This window comes from Rhipicephalus sanguineus, chromosome 2, assembly GCF_013339695.2.
Source record: "Rhipicephalus sanguineus isolate Rsan-2018 chromosome 2, BIME_Rsan_1.4, whole genome shotgun sequence".
In the NCBI taxonomy this organism is placed as follows: domain Eukaryota; kingdom Metazoa; phylum Arthropoda; class Arachnida; order Ixodida; family Ixodidae; genus Rhipicephalus; species Rhipicephalus sanguineus.
The window spans coordinates 3,215,647-3,236,986 of record NC_051177.1 but is presented as its reverse complement, the minus strand read 5'-3'; the positions used below and the strand labels follow the sequence as shown (position 1 = coordinate 3,236,986).

At 48.9% G+C, this 21,340-nt stretch overlaps 1 protein-coding gene across 1 annotated transcript in view; it reads left to right on the top strand.

The window, feature by feature from the left end:
- LOC119381026 (fat-like cadherin-related tumor suppressor homolog) overlaps window positions 1-21,340 on the top strand; it is a 179,645-nt gene that overhangs the window by 64,946 nt on the left and 93,359 nt on the right. Inside the window, exon 5 of the mRNA XM_037649020.2 lies at window positions 9,811-9,940. Within this exon, the coding sequence (XP_037504948.1) occupies window positions 9,811-9,940 (130 nt within the window). The remainder of the gene's footprint in view (window positions 1-9,810; window positions 9,941-21,340) is intronic.

The window sequence follows — 21,340 nt, the reverse complement described above, 5'->3', positions numbered from 1 at the left end:
GAGAAAAATAAATTGCCAAGTAAATGCTGCCATCTGGTGGATTACACGCAATCTAAGCTGTAGAAGAGCGCCTCTTGTCCTGAACGCTAGAGGGGAGTACCTATTCCGCTAGGACGAGCTCTGCTCGTCCAAAGCAGTTTGGGGACAGTTTGGGCAGGACGAGCTCTGCTCGTCCAAAGCAGTTAAGGGGTTAACTACGTGCCAACCGCAAATTGCAAATTTGCATCTCGTGGTGAGCGCCGCTGGTACCAGCAAAGCACGAAATAGATTACAGCCCTCTCGCGTGGAACTCTTGGAAACGATGACGCGTAACACAAAGACTATGGCAGAACAGTAAATGACTCGTCTGGCTTTCCCCGATGCTTGTGCTCACGTGAACAATACGCACACGGAACGCGGAATCTCCGACGATACACAACATTTGCTGCTGCGTGAAGCCAATCGTTCCTAATTGTGTGCCGCACATCCCCAAGTAAGCTGACGCCGTCACTGCAGGGGCGCTTGTTGTACTGCACGCACACATTTGTCATGAAAGTTTTCATGAGGCCCACTCCTTTCGTGACCGCACACGGGCGCGGAAATGGCAAACTGCTTACGTTCGTGAAGGCAACAAGGCTGTGCCGTATACTTAGGTCTCGCACAAAGGTAGCATGAACGGCGGTACGGTGCGTTCGGCCTGTGGCCTAGAGTAGTGTGCTCTAGGCCACATGCGCTGCCACACTCGAAGTGCAGAAACCACGATCACCACACAACCCTTTATTTCCCGTGCCATATGTCAGACTCTTTTTGTCACTCTCTGTCTCTCTTCTCCCGTTTTCCGGCACGCACACGTGCGCCCTTTCACTGTTCACTTGACACTCCTGCCATCAAGTTCCTCTCCCGGCAACTACACACAGCCTCGGAGACCTGCACCCAACACACACGCACTCTTCACTCCCTCTCATCTCTCACAACTCTCCTCCCCCCCTCGAATCGTGAATCTGGGGTGGAAGGGAGAAGTAATGGTTTGTGGTACAGCACCAACTGATCGGGATGGGCAACAGTTCAACGACGTCCCATAGCTGGGTCACTCAGGATGAAGTCATTTTTACCAACCTGCTTGACCACACGATAAGGTCCACCTCGCCGCGGTGCCAACTTGGCCAAAACACCTTTGGCCACATCACTCAAAGTGTGAGTAAGGTCACCGTCTTTAATGGTCATTGGCTGTCGGTGATGGTCATAACTTGATTTCTGGGCCTGCCAGGTAGCTGCTTGATGCTTCTTAGCATACCTCAGGCCTTCTCCAAGGCACTGCCGGAGTTCTCCAGCAAGGGCATGGTGTGCTGCTTCCTGAGGCTTCATGTCCTCCTTGTCACCCGCAGGTTTCCACGGAGTGCGCAACTCTCTGCCGTAGCAAAGCAACACCGGAGTATGTCCGGTGACCACGCTCTTTGCAGTATGCATGGCAAGGCCGATCTCAGGTATATGCCGGTCCCAATCTTTATGGTTACTGCAGTATGCTCAAGGACGCGCCAATGTGACGCTCAACCATGCGTCCAGCCGGCCGGTAAGACATGGTATGCCAATCCTTGATTCCTCAGTGTTTCAGAAGGTTGCGCCGTAATGTGCTAACGAAGGGCTTTCCGTTGTCACTGGTGATGGCCACAGGTGTCCCATGGCAGCAGTACACTTGGACCATGCACTCTAGGATTTTTGCACCGGTTGCTGCGTGTAGAAGAAACAGCTCTGGAAACTTTGTGAACTTGTCAATGACGACTAACAAGAATTTGTGGTCAAGAGGTGTAGACGGCAGGGGTCCAATAATGTCCAGACTAAACTCTTCCATGGGTACTGTTGCCCACTGACTGCTCATCAGGCCTTCAGGCTTCTTGCGTCAAGCTTTTGTGCACTTATTTGATATGTTCGATAAGAAAGTAGCCATGGTGTCTTCTTGTTACCTCTTTGCTGAACGAGCAGTCTGCTTGGCTCCAGTTCTGTTGTTTCTGCCAGGTCATGAAAAAGGCAATGATCAGTGTCTAAATTTGTCAGCATAGCCCCTTGGAACACGGTTTTCAGTTTAGAGAGATGGCTGTCACGAGCCTGTTCTTGTGCGAGTTGTACTGTGTCACTTAAGGGTGTCATATCATCCTCCAATGCAACTGCTACTTGCTCAAATGTAATTTTCCCTTCAGGTTCTCATGCAGCGATGGGAAAGAGTTTCTCATGCAAGCTGTCACTGGGGTGGTCCTCACATTGAAGAGGGGCTCTACTCAGGGCATCTGGGGGTATAGCCCCCGTCTGTGTTTGATTCGGCAGTTGAAACCCTGTAGGCGAAATACCCAACACTTGACCCTGGGTGAAGCTTGGTCAGTACTAAACATCCATGACAGGGATGAGTGGTCACAGTGCATCTCAAACTCTGTAAATTCAAAATACGCCCTGAATTTGTCCACTCCCCACACCACTGCAAGGCATTCCCACTCCTGGACAGTATAGTGGCTTTTGGCCTCTGTGATAACCCTGCTAATAAAAGAAACACGCTGCAGTCCATCTGGGCCAGCCTGCAGTAGCACAGCTGCAATGCCAATGCCGCTTGCATCCATTTCAACCAAACAGGGTCGATTTAGATCTGGAAGGCTCATAACTGCATCCTGAGCTACGGACTGCTTGAGCGTAGTGAAAGCCTGCTCTTGGCACTTTTCTTGGCACTTTTCCCACTTCTATGGCTTGTTTTCTTCAGAAGGACAGTGAGTAGATGTGCCGTCAGTGAGAAGTGTGGTATGAAGCTGCGATAATAACCAGCAAGTTCCAGGAAGGCCTGCAACTGTTTGATTGCGCTACCGTATTTATTCGAAAATAGGTCGGGCACGAATATAGGTCGACCCCTACTTATAGCACTCTACGAGAAATAAAAAAAAATATTCGAAAATAGGTCGACCCATGTTTTTTTTTTTTTTAGAAACAGGAAAATTGAAACATAGCACACCTTTATTTACAATTAACTTAGCGCCCTAGTCGCTGCCGGGAGTGTCATGTTCGTCAGATGTGCAAGGAAGGTTGTCGGATTCTTCGCAGGCATCCCAAATGACGTCGACTTCGCTGCCATCGATTGCGTTGGAAATGCAGCACTTTTTAAAGCCAGTCACGATAATTTCCGCTGGCAAGTCTTTCCGCGCGTCCTTCACCCACGTCGCAACTTCATTGAGGGAAGCCCTTCTCGCGGCGTCCCGTCGGTTTCATTGCAGCATCCTCCTTCAAGCCACTCTTTGTAACTCTTCGCCACCCGGTCCTTAATGTAGCCGGGACGTCATACCTAGCGGTATGACGACCAGGTCCGTTGGCCTTCTGCAGGGCCTCCTTGACGCCCGGAGCCTCAGTTCTTTTTCAAGAGCGTCATGCCTGCCAGTTGCTGGGCCGCGAAAAGCACGACGCCATCCATTGCACGCGAACAGTCGGTCCCGCTGCTTCCGCCAACCCCTAATCAACTTTTACGTCGAACTCACGCTGAGCGGCACAATTGCTGGAATTCCCGGCAAAAAGTATCACTTGACGCTTGAAGTCAGCTGTGTAGCGCTACCGACGTGACACCGTCGCAACCGCGCACTTGCAAATGCGAACCGTCACGTCAGATCAAACAACAAACAAAGAGTGAGGCGTGTGCCAGTGCGGCTGCGCGTCGGCAGGCAGCACGGCTAGGGGGCTAGGGACTTCACGGCCTACCTAGGGAAATCACGGGTTCCAGCGCAAACATGGCGGAGCGGCTGCATTTCGCGGGTGCTTTGAAAAGGCGGTGTGCAGCTATTGCGCAAATAACTTTTTTTTCTTAGTTACTTAGTCGGAAAAGGCGAACGGGTACGGTTTTTATACCAGATTTTATGGTATATAATGTGCGTATGTAGCAGGAACTGCTTGAAGAACAGCAGGCGCGGCAGTTGAACGGCATAGGTGCGGTGCTTTTGGTCGCTTTGATCGCGAATATAGGTCGAGATTCTTTGGTCACGAATATAGGTCGATAGCTGATTATGGGCAACATTTTTGGGAAAAAAAGGTCGACCTATATTCGAATAAATACGGTAGGTCTTGGGTAATCCAGCACCGCCCGCACTTTCTCTTCATCTAGTCTCTGCACTGCCCAGGGGGGCCCAAGAACATAAGGGACTGATGGCAGACCTGCATTTTATCCAGGGTAATTGTAAGGCCAGCATTCTGAATGCGCTGCAACACTTCCCTGACTTGCTCGACATGGCTCTCAAGATTCTCGGAGTAGACAAGGACATCGTCTAGAAACGCCATGGCGAAGTTATGATTAATTCCCTACATCACCCGGTCCATCAAGGTTTGAAAAGTTGCTTGGCCACCTGCCACCCCAAAGAGCTTTCTCGTAAACTCAAACGTACCCTGATGGCAGATGAAGGCTGTTTTCGCTATGTCAGCCTTGCAAACAGGAATCTGAAAGGACCCCTGGGAGAGGACGAACCTCGAGAACCACAATGCACGGCCCAGTTGCGCAAGCAGCCAGTCAGTTCGAGGCATTGGGTAGGCAGGTACCCTGGTGTGTTCTTTCAATGGTCGGTAGTCTACAGCAAGCCGGTAGCCACCGAACCTCTTGGCAACAAGCACCGGGGTCTAGTCCTAGGGCTGGTGCTGTCTTATAAGGCCCTTCACCAGGAGGTCATTTACACAACCCTCAATGATCTTTTGCTTTTAGCATCTAGTGGACGCAAGTTGCATCTCATAGGTGCACTATCCCCAGTGTCAATGCAGTGCTGAGTGAGAGGGCACATCCAGGAATTGCAGTAAACAAATGATAGAAGTCACCGAGCACTTTATTCGTGGTTGGTAAGTCTTTGTCAGCAGGAATGAGGCTGCCTGTGCCTGGTACTACAAGCGCTTCTTCAAAGAGGCCCAGTAAACAATAAGATTCGCCTTCTCCCTCTATCGCGAGCACGGTGGTTATACAGTCGAACTCTGCTACTACGAACTCCGCTTCAACGAAATTTCCGGTACAACGAAAAATTCTCGGTTCCCCGTCAACAGTCCATAGGAGTCAATGCATAAATATGCTCACCAAAACGAACACTTTTTCTGCTGCCGTTCCGCTTCAACGAAATTTGACGATGCCATTCGGGGCTCAAAAATTTAATTTGCCGTGCAATAAACACAATCTTGGACATTTTGATGCATTTTAGAACATAAAAATACGAATTCAAAGTCTGAATCGCGTGTTGGAACCATAGAGTTTCCTAAAATGACCTAGAGGGAACTCTGGTGCTGCGATTGTTCAGCCACCATGGGAATGATGGGTAGTACACGGATTTGCCTAGTCTTCGTGCTTGTGGGCTTCGAACGCACTTGTGGCTTTGTTTATTGCTACGTTTTGGTTTTCTTTCGGATAAAAGAATGGATCGTTGTGAACTTCGTGACCAGATTTTAATCGGTGAGCCTAAAGAAGTTAAAGTGGTGAAGTGAAACTGCTGATTTTTGCTGAACTTCGTTTTGCGACAAAGCGGATGCAGGCGACGCGGAGCCAAACGGAGCCGAAAGAACGAAGTTTAGACAAATCCGTGTACTACCCATGATTCCCATGCTGGCTGAAGTGCGATGCATTGCAGCTCCCATAGACACTAGCGCCAGAGTTCCCTCTAGTAAGTATTGTAGGAAACTCTATGGTTGGAACCACCAGAAACTGCCGCTGTTGACTGAGCATGGGGGCCGCCATTGCTTGATAGCGACGGCGATCAGACTGCCCTTCTTTCACAACTGGCTTGAGTTGCTTCTGAGTCGCAGACAATCCGAAGCCAAAGCTCAGTTGTCGACACTGGGGTGCAATCGCGAAACGATAGCTTTTCCGATGCCTTTCCAATACTTTTCGTGCTTTTTGTGCTTCGCTAGTGGTCAGAGCGACGGTACATCTGCCACATCTGCGTTATCAACGCGAGCAGCCCTAGGGTGCAGTCGCGGAATGGTGCCTTTTCCAATGCCAATGCTTTTCGTGCTTTTCGCGCTTGGCCAGTGCGACCGGTGGTCGGAGCAACAATTTGTCCGCGTTATCAACGGGATCAGCCAGCCGCGAGTGGTGGATAAGAAAAGCATAGAATAAGGCATAAGTCATCGCTCCGCGATAGCACGCCTGCATGTCGCCGTTGTCGGCGAATAGCTAGTGTTAGCATGTTGGTGCAACTGTGCAGTTCGTGTTGCGCGCCCGTGCTTGTTTGATTCATTCGCGGAAGCCGTTGTTTCTGTGTGCTTTTCAACGCGGCGTTGCTATGCATATATGAGAATCCCGTCGTAACGCTGCTGGGGATGCAAAGGAAGCAGCAGACACTTTTTGAATATTGGAAATAAAAATTTCACTGTTCTACTAGCTCAGGTCAGCCATATTCTTTTCGATTTCACTACAACGAAATGTTCGCTTCAACGAACATTTTTCCGGGCACCGTCAATTTCGTTGTAGCGGGGTTTGACTGTATACTTGTCACGCTTAGCAAATGTCACAATGCACTGCGGGTCAGTTGCCTGATGCCAATCGAATGCTCGTTCCTGTGTCCTGAGATTGGCACCCGTCACCTCCGCTACCCTTGCCGCTGGCCCTCCAAGCAAGCTCACACTTGATTCCGTATCTAGCAGGGCCAGGAATGTAGTCTGCCCAATCTGCACTTCCAGGAGAGGCTCCTTGTTGCCGGCCTAGGTCGCTATCCACAGTGCTGTCTTTTAGGCGCTTGCCGGAGTAGCACCTACCGTCTCCCGTTTCCCGGGTACTGTGAGCGGAAATGTCCCATTCCCTTGCATCGGTAGCAGAGGGGCATGCCGCTACGCTGACCGGAAGGGCACTCATTGGTTATGTGACCGACGCCTCCGCAGCAATGGCAGGCAACTCTACCGGAGTTGAGCGGTTGGTATCCTTGCTGCTGTGGCGGCGTTGAGAGATGTGGCCTTGCAGCAGAAGCGGGCGATCTGTGCAGCTTGTCCCGGTGGTACAACGGCTGTAGCACGGTGGGGTGCAATGGCCATTGAGATGCCGATGATGGATGCTCTAATGGCGCGGCGGCAACCGCCACCGTTACTCTGGGCTGCACCCCAGATAGGCCAGCCACATTTCCAGCTGGCTGGAAGGCAAGGTCCCACGCAACTTGATCAGTTGGAGGTGGCGGTGGCTTGTACTGAAACCGCCTCCAATAATGCCTCATGAGGCCGTCAGTGGTCTTTGTTAACTCCTCGAGATTGGCGAACTGTTTGCCCTCCACTAAATCTTGTAGTTGTGGGTGCATTTGCTGCAACACGCGGTCGACCTTTTCGGATTTCGGCACTTCGCCGCCGATCCGGTCATAATAGGCTGCGATCGTGTAGATAAATCCTTGAAAATTTTCTTGTGGGTGTTGAGTGTAGAGCTGAAGTTCCTGCTTCAGGCTCCGCTTCTGTCAGTGGAGGAGAACCCCGCGATGAACGCAATGTCACTACCCCTTTAATTCGTGCAACATAAGCTAGAATGAGGGAAACAAAGTGCAACACCTCAGCGCTATGATCCCCCTGGTTGTGTCCAACATGCGACAGGCAGCTCCGCAGAGCCTTAGACCTAAGAGTCACTCGAGAACAACTGGTATCCAACCAGTACCCAGTATAGGCGCAGAAGAAGTAGCGCTGAGGAGGCAGCTCTGTGAGGCGGCTCTACTCCGCTCGCTCCACACAGAAGCTTAACAAGCGATCGATGCCCACCGTACATAACTGATGGTATCACAATGCCCAGTATCTAACCACAATACCAGACAGCAACAACACCGTGTCTCCTGGCAACCTGGCTCCCTGAGCCACGACTCCCAGAGTCAAAGAGACAGAAGAAACTACTTACAGAAAACTTTAACCACCTACGAGGCTTCCGTACCCACTCGCTTCAGGCTTTCTTACAATCCACGTGCTGTATCCCTCGCTTTCCCAGGATGCAGACCACGTGGCCTTGTACCAACAAAACTCAATAACGTTCTTAAAAAAAAAAAACTCTTAGCATGCCAAGTTCAAACAAGCTACAGCAACCGGTCTGCTCACTCTCAAGAAAGCATGTTAACAATCATAATGTCCCCTAGGCCTAATCTGAACTGGCTCAAACACGCAAACTACACAAATACAGAAAAAGCAAGAGCTAGCTAATTAGCATCCCTAATCAAACAAAAAGGTCATGCACTCTGGGCTGACACAGGCGCATCCACTGGACTCTCCATCGAGTTGAGCGAGGCGTTGCGCTCAAGGACGATGACGAGGCGAGGTACTGAGCGGTGAGAGCGGAGCTTTGGAGAAGTTGGCACTGGCTCCTGAAGACTGGCGACGGAGCTTGAAGCTGGCAGTTGTGAGACATTCAACGTCGAAGGGAGTAAGCAGCCATGTGAAGCCCGTAGCCTCAACTCGTGGACCGCGATGCTGTGGTTCAACACTCGAGTCCGCCCATCTGACTCCGTCGAACGACTAACAGCGTCTGCCTCTTTCTTTTCTTCTCCTCCATGTGACTCTTCGTGTTCGCGTTTCTTTTGCATGTGCATCAGCGTCCTCGTCGTCTTCTTCCATCACCGCACCTCACGCATAGAAACCACAACTCATTCGCGCACACATCACAGGCGTCTAAATAAGAGCCAGTTTCAGAACAAACGGACGCAGTCATGCCATCGAGCAAATGGACAACAATTAACTGCATTTACATCACAGCTAGCTCGCCAGCCGAATCTAACAAATAATTATTGACACGTTAAATAACCAAATATAATGCCTGTACAACACGCAGAGAACATAACACACACAAAACAACATAACACATATAATGTACTGCGAATGCCCGTCGCCGACGTTCGACTCGCCGCACACAGGACTGAGTCGTGGAATCGCCCCTATGGATGCGCACGCGAGATAGGACTGTTCACGAATGCTGCCGAAGGCCAAAGAGAGCAAATCGTCTTTCACAAGCACTCAGATAACCTCGCTTCCCGCCAAGGAGTGCCACTGTGTGCCCACAGCACCCTCTCTCGCTCGACGGCGAAACTAACTAGTACTAATCTGCCAGACGCGTGGGCCATGAGGCGAAAACGACTTTACTGGAGGTGATAGCGCCCCCACGATGTATTACACGAGCCTTCCAAATTGTTCCCAATTTAACAACATTAACGGCAAACAGGTGTTCGTCGGCAAATGAAGTGAGCTCACTTATTTTTGAAATGTGATTGCAACCATCTTCTTAACGTGATTCATGCAGCCATAAGCGATGCACGAAGCCACCGTAGCCTTGTAGGATGTTGCAGTGTGTTATAAAAACATGTCACAGTCTTTAAAGACCACTAAAATGGCGCTGCGATGAAGTGCACTTCATTTTTCTGTAGCGATATGGTGGTGACTGGCTTCACTTACAGGGTGCTGCCTCCACAACAGAAGACTGAGTATATAAACTTCTAGTTACACCCATTGTAATGCTAAGCCTAAATGCTCCTGTAGCATGTGTCTGGCACAAAGCACTGCTGCTTGTGTGATCAGAACAGTTCTCGTGCATCTTGATCACAAACCAGTACATATAGAAACAGAGCCATGCAGAACTGCGACAATAATGATTTTAGGTTATAATAATAGAATCTTTATGCACTAGGATATTGGTACAAGTGACCTTGACTGTAGTTCTTTCTTTTGTGTGTAGCCTTGACATGTCACAGTAAAGCTCTTAGTAGGACTGACAATTGGGCTAGTTGGCATGAATTCATAATTACGAAAGCTTTGCGAATCAGATGCTTGCATGAGCCATCCATATTTTCAGCCTTGCTCATTTTACCTCTAGTTGAGAATCTTCTTTGTGGCTTACAGGTTCGTGCTTTTGATCTGGACCAAGGAAACTGGCTGCGATACAGCCTGCACGAAGCCCCAAGCAATATCAGTGCAATATTCAATATCACCCATGACTCGGGAGAGCTTTACCTCAAGGCACCACCTAAAGGTGAGATCATACATGCAGCCTCATTATATCTCAATATTTTTTATCTTGAGGCTCTCATGTTTCAACAGGAAAAATAACCTCACATATTTTTATAGTGCAGGTTAACCTCGATATAGCAAACTGCTGTGCAACTTCATGTCTATGGAAGTATGTGTATTTTTAACCTTAATTTTTAGAAAGTGTTTATCCGTGATTTCAATATATGTAGTGAAGTTTCTCTGCTATAGCAGAGGAAGACCAAGTCAATAACTTCCACTGGTGCCAGTTGTCATACAGTTGACTTGCACGTGTTTTTTGTGAATTCAGTTATTGCGATAGCAATTATATGGACAGTCTCGGCTGGTTTTTGTCCGTCCCCATCGCTGCCGTCATGCACCGTATATGTATAAGTATGTCTATATCTATGTAAACGCCCCAAGGAAAAATAATTCAGAAAAATGCTCCCAAAGTGCGGAATTGAACCAGGAACCTCTCGCTCGGCAGCGCGTAGGGCTAGCCACTACGCCACGGAAAACAGATCGTCCACGTAGCTCACGGCGAGCGTTATGTACACACCCTTTACTGCTGGCCGGACTCAGAAACGGTAGGCGCCTGTAAGCGTTTCCTCATTACCAGTGAGATGGCGCAAGGAGCGCGCTGAGTGAGGAGCACGCCGATGCTCTTTGCCCTACAGGGCGTGGTCGCCTTCGTGCGCTTATCTCAATGAAAGAAGGGGGGCGGGCGCGGGGTAGAGCGGGGGGGTTGTATGTCTTGTGCTTTCCCCACGATGTCTGCGCTGAAGTCACAGAGCGTACGACGGACTTCGCTCGCTGCAGTGGCCGCATTTGCGAAAGGAGCGCGCTGTTCAAACAGAAATAAGTAACAACTGCGACGTTTAGTTCGCGCTCGTCCTGTGTATACCTGTTCGTTCGTTTCGTGCGTCCTGCTTTATGTTTCAGCAGTGCTCTTCAAGTATCGAGCTGTGACGCATGATAGTTCGCGCTCGTCCTGTGTGCGTTCTTTTCGTGCGTCCTTTGGGCTCGAGCGACGCGCGGACAATTTCGAGCTGCTTTTTGTTCTTCTTGTTACATTTCCGTCAGTCACAGTTCCGCTGTTGCGGCGGAACTGTGACTTTTTTTTAAATAGTATGCCATGCAGCAGAGAGTGGCTGCGAAAGCAGAGCAGAGCATTTTCCGGCAACAACTGTGGGGAAACCTCTCTTCGCCTTTGGAGAGTATGGCACATCGCACTGCGCCCTCGTCTCTACACAGCGTAGACTCTGTGCTGTGGCTGTGCACACCTTGCATCTTCACCTGATTTGGTGGTTTTGTCATCCACAGAGGTGGTAGCAGTAAGTGCAACCAGCTCTCATTCATCTTGCAAGCAACACAGATGTTCAGGAAATGGGTGTCACAGGCAAGGCTAGTATTTTGCAAGCGATCTCATTTGGCTCTAAAGAAAAAAAAAAAAAGTCACCACCTGTTCGAGGGACATTGCAGAGCGCACTCTCTGTGATCCCAAACTCAAGAGGAGCTACAGTTGAAACCCACATTAATGAAATAATGTAACAATTAAATTATCACAAAAAAAATAATTGAATTCTATTCCTAAAAAAGATGAATCCTATGGTTGGTGAACGCCCATAGGATTCAGTGCATTTTCTATTTCTCGACAACAAAATAATACTGAGCTCCTCGTCTGGTCTGTTGTTTTCGCCGGCGCTGTTCTACTGCGATTATGAACCAACTAACCCAAAAGTACATCTTGACCAGTTACATCTCTCGTTCTCTGGGCCCTTTCTCTACATGTGCTTCTTTCAACCCGGCAAATTTTGCTTCACTGGTCGCGGTTGCCTACTGCCGTGGAAGACAGGTGGGCTTTTGCATGAGACACAAGGTTCTTCCTCCTGAAGTCATGGCTCTTTTTGGCCACGTCCCGCCTTCGACCGGACATGGAAGCAGAGTCTGCAAGATTCTGCGATCGGAATGGATGCGACAAGCTCGCCCCTACAAGGACCACCTTCAAGCATCTATGTGGTTGACTACAACAACGGATCGTGCTGGAAGCCTGTGCAGGGAATGGATGTGTGTTGTGAACACAGCCACTGAAGTGCTGTGGCAGCAAGTACTGCCTACACTTCGAGGTCTGCTGCCAAGGAAAGTCCCTGTAAGCGGAAGCCCCGTTCACGTTATCGGCAATGCGACGGTCCCGGAGTCGGTGCAGCAAGTGTTAAGCTGTGGGCCGAAATTCACCGTGCGCCTTGTGTTACGTGTCCTTCTCCTCGCCTGGTCTGTTGTTTTCGCCGGCGCTGTTCTACTGCGATTATGAACCTGAGAGCACGCAGATTAAATTGTGGTCGTGACACAGCCGAGCCGCGAAACTCAACTAAGACAGCCCTTTGTTTGCGCCGCTCGCACAGGCTGCACTATGTCTCACTTCCTACACATGCAACACTTGTAGATACACTTGGGAGGAATCGCAGACTACAATTCGCGAGCACAAAACGAAGGCGTGCCATTACGAGCCGCAAAACGACGCACCACGGCCGCCACAGAGAACATTACTGGCGTGCAGCATTGGCTGTGTCGCGTCGCTGCACGGCCGATGATGACGATGATGTAGCAGTGGCCTGCCCCTTTGCAAAGGGGGAACACGTTCAGTGTCGTGGCCTTAAAAAACAAAAAGAAAAAAAAACGGAATTAATAAAAATTCGGCAGATCCCACGTACCGTGGGAATCGATGTGATGCGAAGCATGTGCGGGATGGTGACTGTGGGACAATTTTTCACATTGAGCGAAACGTTACGGAATGACGCTAGAGAAATGCGGAAGTGATATACAAACACACATATGTTGAAGAGTCGCATATGTATTATATAGCCAGTTTTTCACAGTTGCGTAACGATGCCAACAGCAACATGGGTGTTACCAGCACCACACGCTGTAAGCCTTTATGTAGTGCTTATGTTCTTCAATACTGGATAGAGCGAATCCGAACAGGACAAAGAAGGAAAACAAGTGCACAGGACAGGCGTTACTCATAACTAAGCTTCATTCAGGAAAGTTCCCCTAGATATACACACAGCCGAGTGGCACGCGCAGGCGCACTGCACGTACGTTAAAGTGACAATTGCAGTTATTACAGTTGCGTTACAGTTGCTATGCCTATACTTGTCCGTTATGACGGAGAACGCACGCACATTTCATGACCCCATGTGTATGTGTAGAAGGGGTTCTTGACAGTTCCTGAACAAGGTCATCATCACCGTGATCAGTGAGCCCCGGCAGCTGAACCGGACTTGTTAATCGGATCCGTTCGTGATAGCGGCTACGAGGGGTCTAAGTGCAGTGAAGTACGAGGTATAGCACAGCTGGTGGAAATCCTGGACGCCTCTTACGATGAAATGATCTGTGACGCCTCCTGTCCTGGACGTGGCAGCGAGATCTTTTGATGCCCTGTCCACATTCAAGCCGCTTTTCACGCAGTATAAAGACCAGGCGTTGTTGAGTCTTGATAAATCAATGTTGAAGTCACCGATAATGATGAGAGGCGTGGATTTCTCGGCAGATTTATTGTAGGAAGCCTTGACCCCGGTTTTTGCGTAATCAACGTGGTCCACGCTGCGGACCAAGTGAACGAGTGCATGATAGTTGAGCGTCTTCGAGGGGTGTTCTGTCTTCAGCTTCCTCACTTTCCTTCCGTTCGCCGCTGTGGTGTAGCGGTTACGGTGCTCGGCTGCTGACCCGAAAGTCGAGGGTTTGATCCCTGCCGCGGCGGTCGCATTTCGATGAAGGCAAAATGCTAGATGCCCGTGTACTGTGCGATCTCGGTGCACGTTAAAGAATACCAGATGGTCAAAATTCCGGAGCCCTTCGCTACGGCATCTGTCATAACCATATCGTGGTTTTGGGACATCGGACCCACACTTCTACACTTATGCTCCAACAATTATTATTATTATCACTTTCCTTGCGTGTCAATGTGTGTCTTCACGGTTACTGTGTTGGCTGAGACATTGTATCACCTGTGGCACATACCCGCATATCATGAACTCTGGTATGCGGGTATGTGCCACACGTGACTGAGAGAAAGGGTTTCGTGACGTATGCGACATGTATTTTGCGTTATTTATGTCATGACCAGTCAATCGTGTTCGTCATACACTGATCCCCTTCTATGCCAATTTTGGTATATTACGAGTTATGGAGACGACCAGGAGAGCGCCCAGGCGTAGGCGGCTAGATAGATAGATAGATAGATAGATACGTAGATAGAAACGCCCAAAGTGCCTGAGGTTCGCAAAGAAATGCTTCGCATTTAAAACCCGCACGCGACAAAGGCAGGAGACGTGCACACAACAGCCTATGTCCCAAGTTCGGCGTACAGCTGGATGGATGGATGGATGGATGGATGGATGGATGGATGGATGGATGGATGGATGGATGGATGGATGGATGGATGGATGGATGGATGGATGGATGGATGGATGGATAAGGCTGTGCCCTTTAGATCGGGCGGCGGCTCACGCCACTTAGCCGTAATAAAGTTAAATACTAGCACTATGTAGGTGAAGGAATTTTCACTCCCGCCTTGATTGTAGCCACCAATCAGATAACCTCCTCCTGGTTATTTCGACCCGCTTAAAGTCTATTTTACCTTTACTGTCCCTAAACCCCAATGCTTTGAACAATTCTGCGCCATTTTCTTGAACTGTAGGGTGAAGCCCTTTACAGACCAGTATCAAGTGTTCAGCCGTTTCCTCCTCCTCTCCACACGCACTACATAATGTGTCTATCCCATCGTATATGGCTCGGTACGTCTTGGTCCGCAATACTCCCGTCCTGGCTTCAAACAGCAGAGAACTCCGAGAATTATTGTAGATCTTTTCCTTCGCAATTTCCGGCTTGAAAGTTGGGTAGGTCTCAGGTGCTGATTTCATACTCATCCCTATTTTCCACATGTCCCTCTCAGTTTCTTTCACCTTCTTCTTAACCGATAGTTCCCTTTGGTTCGGTCTCCTGCTGTTTTCTAAGTATTTACTTGTCAATTTTCTGGTCCGCTTCCTCCATTTTGTATCGACATTCCTCATGTACAAGTAGTTGAAAACTTTCCTAGCCCAATGCTCCTCCCCCATTTCTCTCAATCGCTCCTCAAATTTTATCTTGCTGCTAGCCTCCCTGCCCTCAAATGATGTCCATCCCATGTCACCTTGTACCCCCTGATTTGGTGTATTCCCGTGTGCTCCCAAAGCCAGCCTACCTATGCCCCGTTGCTTAACTTCTAATCTTGCTTGAACCTCTGATCTCATACACAAGACCGCATTGTCGAACGTCAGACCAGGAAACATGACCCCTTTCCAGATCCCTCTCACAACATCATACCTATCGTAATTCCACAGTGCCCTATTTTTCATTACAGCTGCATTCCTGTTACCTTTAGTCGCCACGTATCTTTCGTGCTCCCTTAGATACTCAGCCCCGTTGCTTATCCATACACCAAGATATTTGTATTTATCCACTGTTTCCAGCGTGACCTCCTGTGTCCTATGCTCACTGCCTTGGTTATCATTAAAACTCATGACTGCCGATTTTTCCTTACTGAACTTCAAATTTCACCTATCTCCCTCATTACCGCAGATGGCTATCAATCCCTGCAAATCTTCCTTATTGTCGGCCATTAATACTATATCATCTGCATACATCAATGCTGGTAATGACTGTTCAATGTGTTTTCCTTGCTTGACAAAAGAGAGGCTGAAGCCAAGTCCACTCCCTTCTAATTTGGCTTCTAATCCTCTTAGGTACAGCATAAATAACAAGGGTGACAGGGGACACCCCTGTTTAAGCCCTCGTTGTATCTCTATCCGCCTCGTGCATCGGTATGGTGGCGCCACCGCTCGGCTCAGGTGGTTGCACCCTCTCCCAACCCCCCATAGGATCCCATGCATTTTGAATGAAGTTTGCGATTCCGTTGTGCAAAAACAAACTAGCGCCATCTCTCGACAATACGCCACACCGACGATGCAACACCTCTTCTTGCTTCCACCGATATGCCATGCTCCAAGGTGACCCCTCTCTCCACTTTCTTTTATTTCTTTTGGTGGCCGTGAGAGCGCGCACTGTGCATTGTGCAGTAGCGCACCCGACAAGACTGGCTGGGCTCGTCGCTTTCGTCGCGTTTTCCTTGAACATTGCAACGTTAATATTGTGTTAAGGCGGTGGCCACACGTCGGACGATGAGCCCTGATTTCGTTCAGCTGCCATCTCATCAACGGCAATGTCTCAGACGCCTCAGTTGTGGACTTTTGTCTCTTGGTTGCTGTACAAGATGGCCTCCTGCAAGACCGCATTTTTCTAAGTCAGCTGTTTGTGTAGTTCTCGGCGTCGTAGCAGTTTGATGACGCGTGGACGTCAACTGGTGCTACATCGTGGGAACCGCTGAAGTGAGTGCAAGCTTGACGACATTGTGCCAGAATATTCTAGTGTACTGTACGTGCACGATTGTGCTACACTTAAAATACCACACTTAGCCTCGCGCGTCAACCTGGTACGCCTGTGTGCAACAAGTGTGTTGTTATTGTTGTTGCGTCGGTTAATATTGAATTGCAATTGGAATACCGTTTTTGCAAAGGTAAGTGAAGCTGTAAGTAGTTGCACTTCTATATGCTCGCTACTCCACGAACATTACTTCTAGAATCGCTTTTTATGTTGAGCTGCACGTACCAAAGGAGAATCTAGCATACGAGATACATTGCACGCGTGCGCATTTCCTGTATAAATCTGAGTAATGCCACGCGTGCGCATTTCCTATACAAGTCTGAGTAATGCCATGCTCAATTTAAAGCGCATGTGTTAGAGGATTGTGGCTTCAATGGTGAAAGTGATTAGATATTCCGAAATATGTGATTGCAGTGCAGTTAGAACTTTCTCATATGTTAACACGGTCTGTGAACAAAAAAAAAACGCTGTGTGAATGTTTGTTGGTCATTTGCTAAAGTACTTTCACGCATTATTATGCAGCTGTGTGACGGCTGTCAAAACGTTCAGCAAGTTAGATTTCAGTTTTCTTGGCCTAGTTGAGTGCTACGAGTGTTGGGCGAAGGTAAAAACGCGTGTCTTTTGTGTGTTTCTTAAGCAGGCATACAGCCGTAATAGTCATTATTGTTGTACTGTTTGGGGTGTTCAATAAAACAAGAATGCTGTTTTGTATTGCAACAGTTTTTATTTCATCTGTGTTAACAGATCACGCAAACAACTTGGATACATTCACGTAAGAAACGTACGCAGTGCATCGCGCGCACGCATAAAAAAACGGGCCTGTCATTTTAAAACAAATAATATAGAACAATGGACGTAACAGACGGCATGGTTGTCTAGTGGAGCAGCGTCGGCAGTACAAATATCAAACCAGAATGAAAAATGAATAGAAAAACGGCGAGTAACGGGCGCTTTGCCCGCGGCTTCTATGAGCCGCGCGTATCCACCTTTCGCCACCGTTCGCCGTTGGTGACGCCACCAGTACAACTCAAAGCAGCAGCGCACGAGGCGGATAGGCTTGGATACCTGTTTTTCCCATTTTATAACTACCTTGTTACCATTATAAATATCCTTTAAAAGATTAGTTATTCCATCTTCCACATATAGTGTGTCCAGTATTTCCCACAAGTCCTCTTGAATCACACTATCGTAGGCTCCCTTGATATCCAGAAATGCCAGCCACAGGGGTCTGTGTTCTTTTTCTGCTATTTCAATGCACTGCGTCAATGAGAACAGATTGTCCTCCAACCTCCTTTGTTTCCGGAACCCGTTTTGCGGTTCCTCCAGCACCCCCTCATCCTCAACCCATGCCTGCAGTCTTTCCTTTATAATTTGCGTCACCAGCCTGTAAACCACTGATGTCACTGTTGTAGGGCGGTAGTTGTTTATGTCTGCTTTGTCCCCCTTTCCTTTATAGATCATGCTCATCCTGCTTAGTTCCCACCCATTGGGGACTTCACCATCCATTATTGTTTTGCTTGCTGCCTCTCTTAATGTTTGCTTAGACTTTGGACCTAATTTTTTATGAGCATAATTGGGATGCCGTCAGAGCCTGTTGATGTGCTACTAGGAACTCTCTTCTCTGCCCTCTCGTTGTCCCAATGGAGCCACTGCGCTACTTGCTCTATACTTGTCTTTTAAATTTTTCTGTCATCATTGTTCTTATATATTCCATTGCCTCATCCCCTTCCAGCCTGACATCTTGAGCTGTAGTTATAAACCTCTGCTCTAGGCTTGTCTTGTTACTCAGGGAGTTGAGATGGTTCCAGGACTTTGCAGCTGCCTTTCTATCCTTCTTGTTTACTTCTGCCAACCACTGGCCCCCCTTTCTTCTAATCTTTTCATTGATAAGATGGGATACTTCCCTTCTACAGCTTAAGAAAATATGCCATTTCCTTTCGACATCATCTTCCGGTTCACCCCTCTACTTAGCGTATCTGTGTTCCTTGGAGGCTTCCTGACGTTTCACTATGGCCCTCTTAACTTCCTCGTCCCACCGGCTCTTAGGTTTGTGTCTCTTTTTCCCAGTCGACTTGGCTCGTACTTTAGCAAGCTCTAGCTCAAACAGTCTAGTTAGTTTTGTGTACATCCACGCTGTTTTAGTATCCTCGGTGATTACTTTCTCAATTTGTTTAGTTGCTATTTCTATTTGCCTTTCTGAATAAAAGTTCTCCTGTGGTTGCTCATCTTGCCTCCTTCCTATTTTCATTTCACTTCCAAAACTCAGCTTGATACGTTTGTGATCACTACCTAGGCTTCTGGAGCCATCTTCATCTATGTGCATTACCCTGAGCTTATCATACATCCTATGTGACATCAGTGCGTAATCTATCGTCGACTGCAGCCTTCCTACCTCCCATGTTATTTGCCCTTCACACTTCTCGGTACTGTTGCAAATGATTAAATCATGCCTTTCACACATATCCATCAGCATTCTGCCTGTTGGGTCAGTATATCCATCCATATCTTCTATGTGCGCATTCATATCTCCTAATATAATTATCGCGCACTCTTCTCCTAGTTCCTCAATGTCCTTTTCTATGCACTGCACCATTTCTTGGTTTTCCTCTCTGGCTTTTGCTCCTCTCCACAAGTATACAAAACCAAGGAGCGTCGTCTGCCCTGCCACTTTTCCCTTTAGCCACAAATGTTCCCTGCACTCCTGCTTGACCCTTTGCCAACCTGTACCTTTATGAATAAATGCCCCGATTCCACCCCCCTTTCTGCTGCCTTCTGTTCTATTGCAATATTCCCATGCGTAGTCCGGATGGCAAGGTGGTTGCTCCATGTCCCTAAGATGTGTCTCTACAAACCCATACACCACCAGTTCCTCCTGCCTCAGCTGCTCTTCTATCTCTCCTCACTTCAGCCTATTCCAGCCACCCTGCATGTACCCTATGTCTGAATTTGCTCAGCCCTCGTGCTTACGTCGATTTCTTCTCCCACGGACTCTACGCGTCTTGAATATTTGTGCCCCTTGGAAATCGTCCTTGTCTACACTATTGGCCTCAGGGCTCTGGGTCCCCCTAAAAAAGCTGTGGCTTGGCGACCCATTCTATTACCTACCCTCCTGCCCGCACTACGTTTTCAAGGACAATCATCCCGGAGTTGTACCGAGACACAGTCATGGCTGTGAAGGGAGAATGCACGCGGACTTCCAGGAAGGCGTAGAGTCGATCTCGTTGACAAGTGACATGTGGACGTCGAGGTATAACCAGAGTTATATCAGCCTCACCTGCCACTATTTAACCTCCAACTTCGAGATGAGAAGCTTTGCGTTGGAAAACCGGAGCGTGACCGAGAGCCACACTGCTTGCAACATCCTGGAGCACCTGCAAGCAGTGATGGATAACTGGGAGCTGCCACTGCAGAAAGTGCCAGTCTATGTGGTGACGGACAATGCACGAAACTTTCGCGCGGCCCTTAGGGGTATTTCTTGCGTCCCAATGCAGTGTATGGGCCATACACTGCAACTAGCTATAAAAGATGCCAAGTAAGAAACAGCAGGAGTGCCTGCCATTCTCAAGAAGTGTCGCGCGATTGTTGGCCATTACAAACACAGCGCCCAAGCTGCGGCAAGACTGAAGGACTGCCAGCGACGAATGGAGCTCTCAGTTCTGGAACTTATTCAAGACGTGGAAACAAGGTGGAATAGTGAGCACGATATGCTCTCTTGTCTTGTGCAGCTGAAGGAAGCCATCTGTTTGGAGCTGGCCACCTCTGAGACAACTGTGCCCAACCTGGCATGACAGGAGTGGAAAGCTGTGGCTGGACTAGTCAAAGCTCTTGAGTCAATTGCATCGGCGACCAAAGGTCTTAGTGGCCACAAATATGCAAATTTGTCGTCAGTGGTACCGTTTTTGTATGGAAATGGAACACAGATGGTTCTGAAAGACTGTATTGCAGCCGATGATGACACCTCATCGTTTGCATCGTTGTCCTCATGCTGAAAAGCATGAGGACAAGGTTTGCAGGGCAGGACGAGCAAAAGGAGTACAGTAGAACCCCGCTGTTGCGTTCTCGGCTGTTACGTTTTCCTGGCTGTTACGTCGTTTTCGGCCGGTCCCGGCACAGCTCCCATAGGATCCAATGCATTGGGAACCCCGCTGCTGCGTCGCAACTGTGGGACCGTTCCCGCATCATACGTTGCGAAGTGCCACGACGCGCCGGCCCGAGCGGCCATGTTGTCTTTCATGTAGCTTGGCTTGGTGGCTTGACAATGGGATTGGCCGCCCAAAGTGCCGGGGGCAACACCTATGACGTATTTTCGGTTCATGCCAGCAAAAGCATGACCTTTGAGATCCGTATTTTGAGCCCGATTCAAAGGGTATAGCCCGATCGCCATCACCATCGCCCATGTGTGCCCGTGCTAAAGTCCCTAGATTTTTCCCTAGGGACTTTAGCCCGTGCTACCCGTGCTTGCTGCGGTCTTCTCGCATTGCCTTTGTTTCGTGTCGGTCGTTGCGCAGGTTATACGAGCGTGCAGCATAGTGCCTTTACACTTCCAACGCTCCAAATAGTCTTCAAACAGGATGACATCAAGAAAGCGGAAATCACTTTCGCTGCAAGAGAAGTTGAACATTCTCCGCGCTGTGAAAGAGAACCTGACGCGGAAGAAGGCGTGCATAGCGAAGGAGTTAGGACTGACGCCTTCCACCTTGAACTCCATCGTTGCAAAACGGATCGAAATTGAAGAAAATGCCCGAACCTTCGACGTCAAGTGCAAGCAAGCCCGGAGTTCGGAGCACGTGCAGCTTGACAAGGCCGTTTTCGAATGGTTCAAACAAGCCAGGGCCGCAGGAGTTAACTTCGACGGTACCATCCTGCGAGAGAAGGCACTCGAGATCGCCGACAAGCTCGGTATCGACGGTTTTTGTGCATCTAA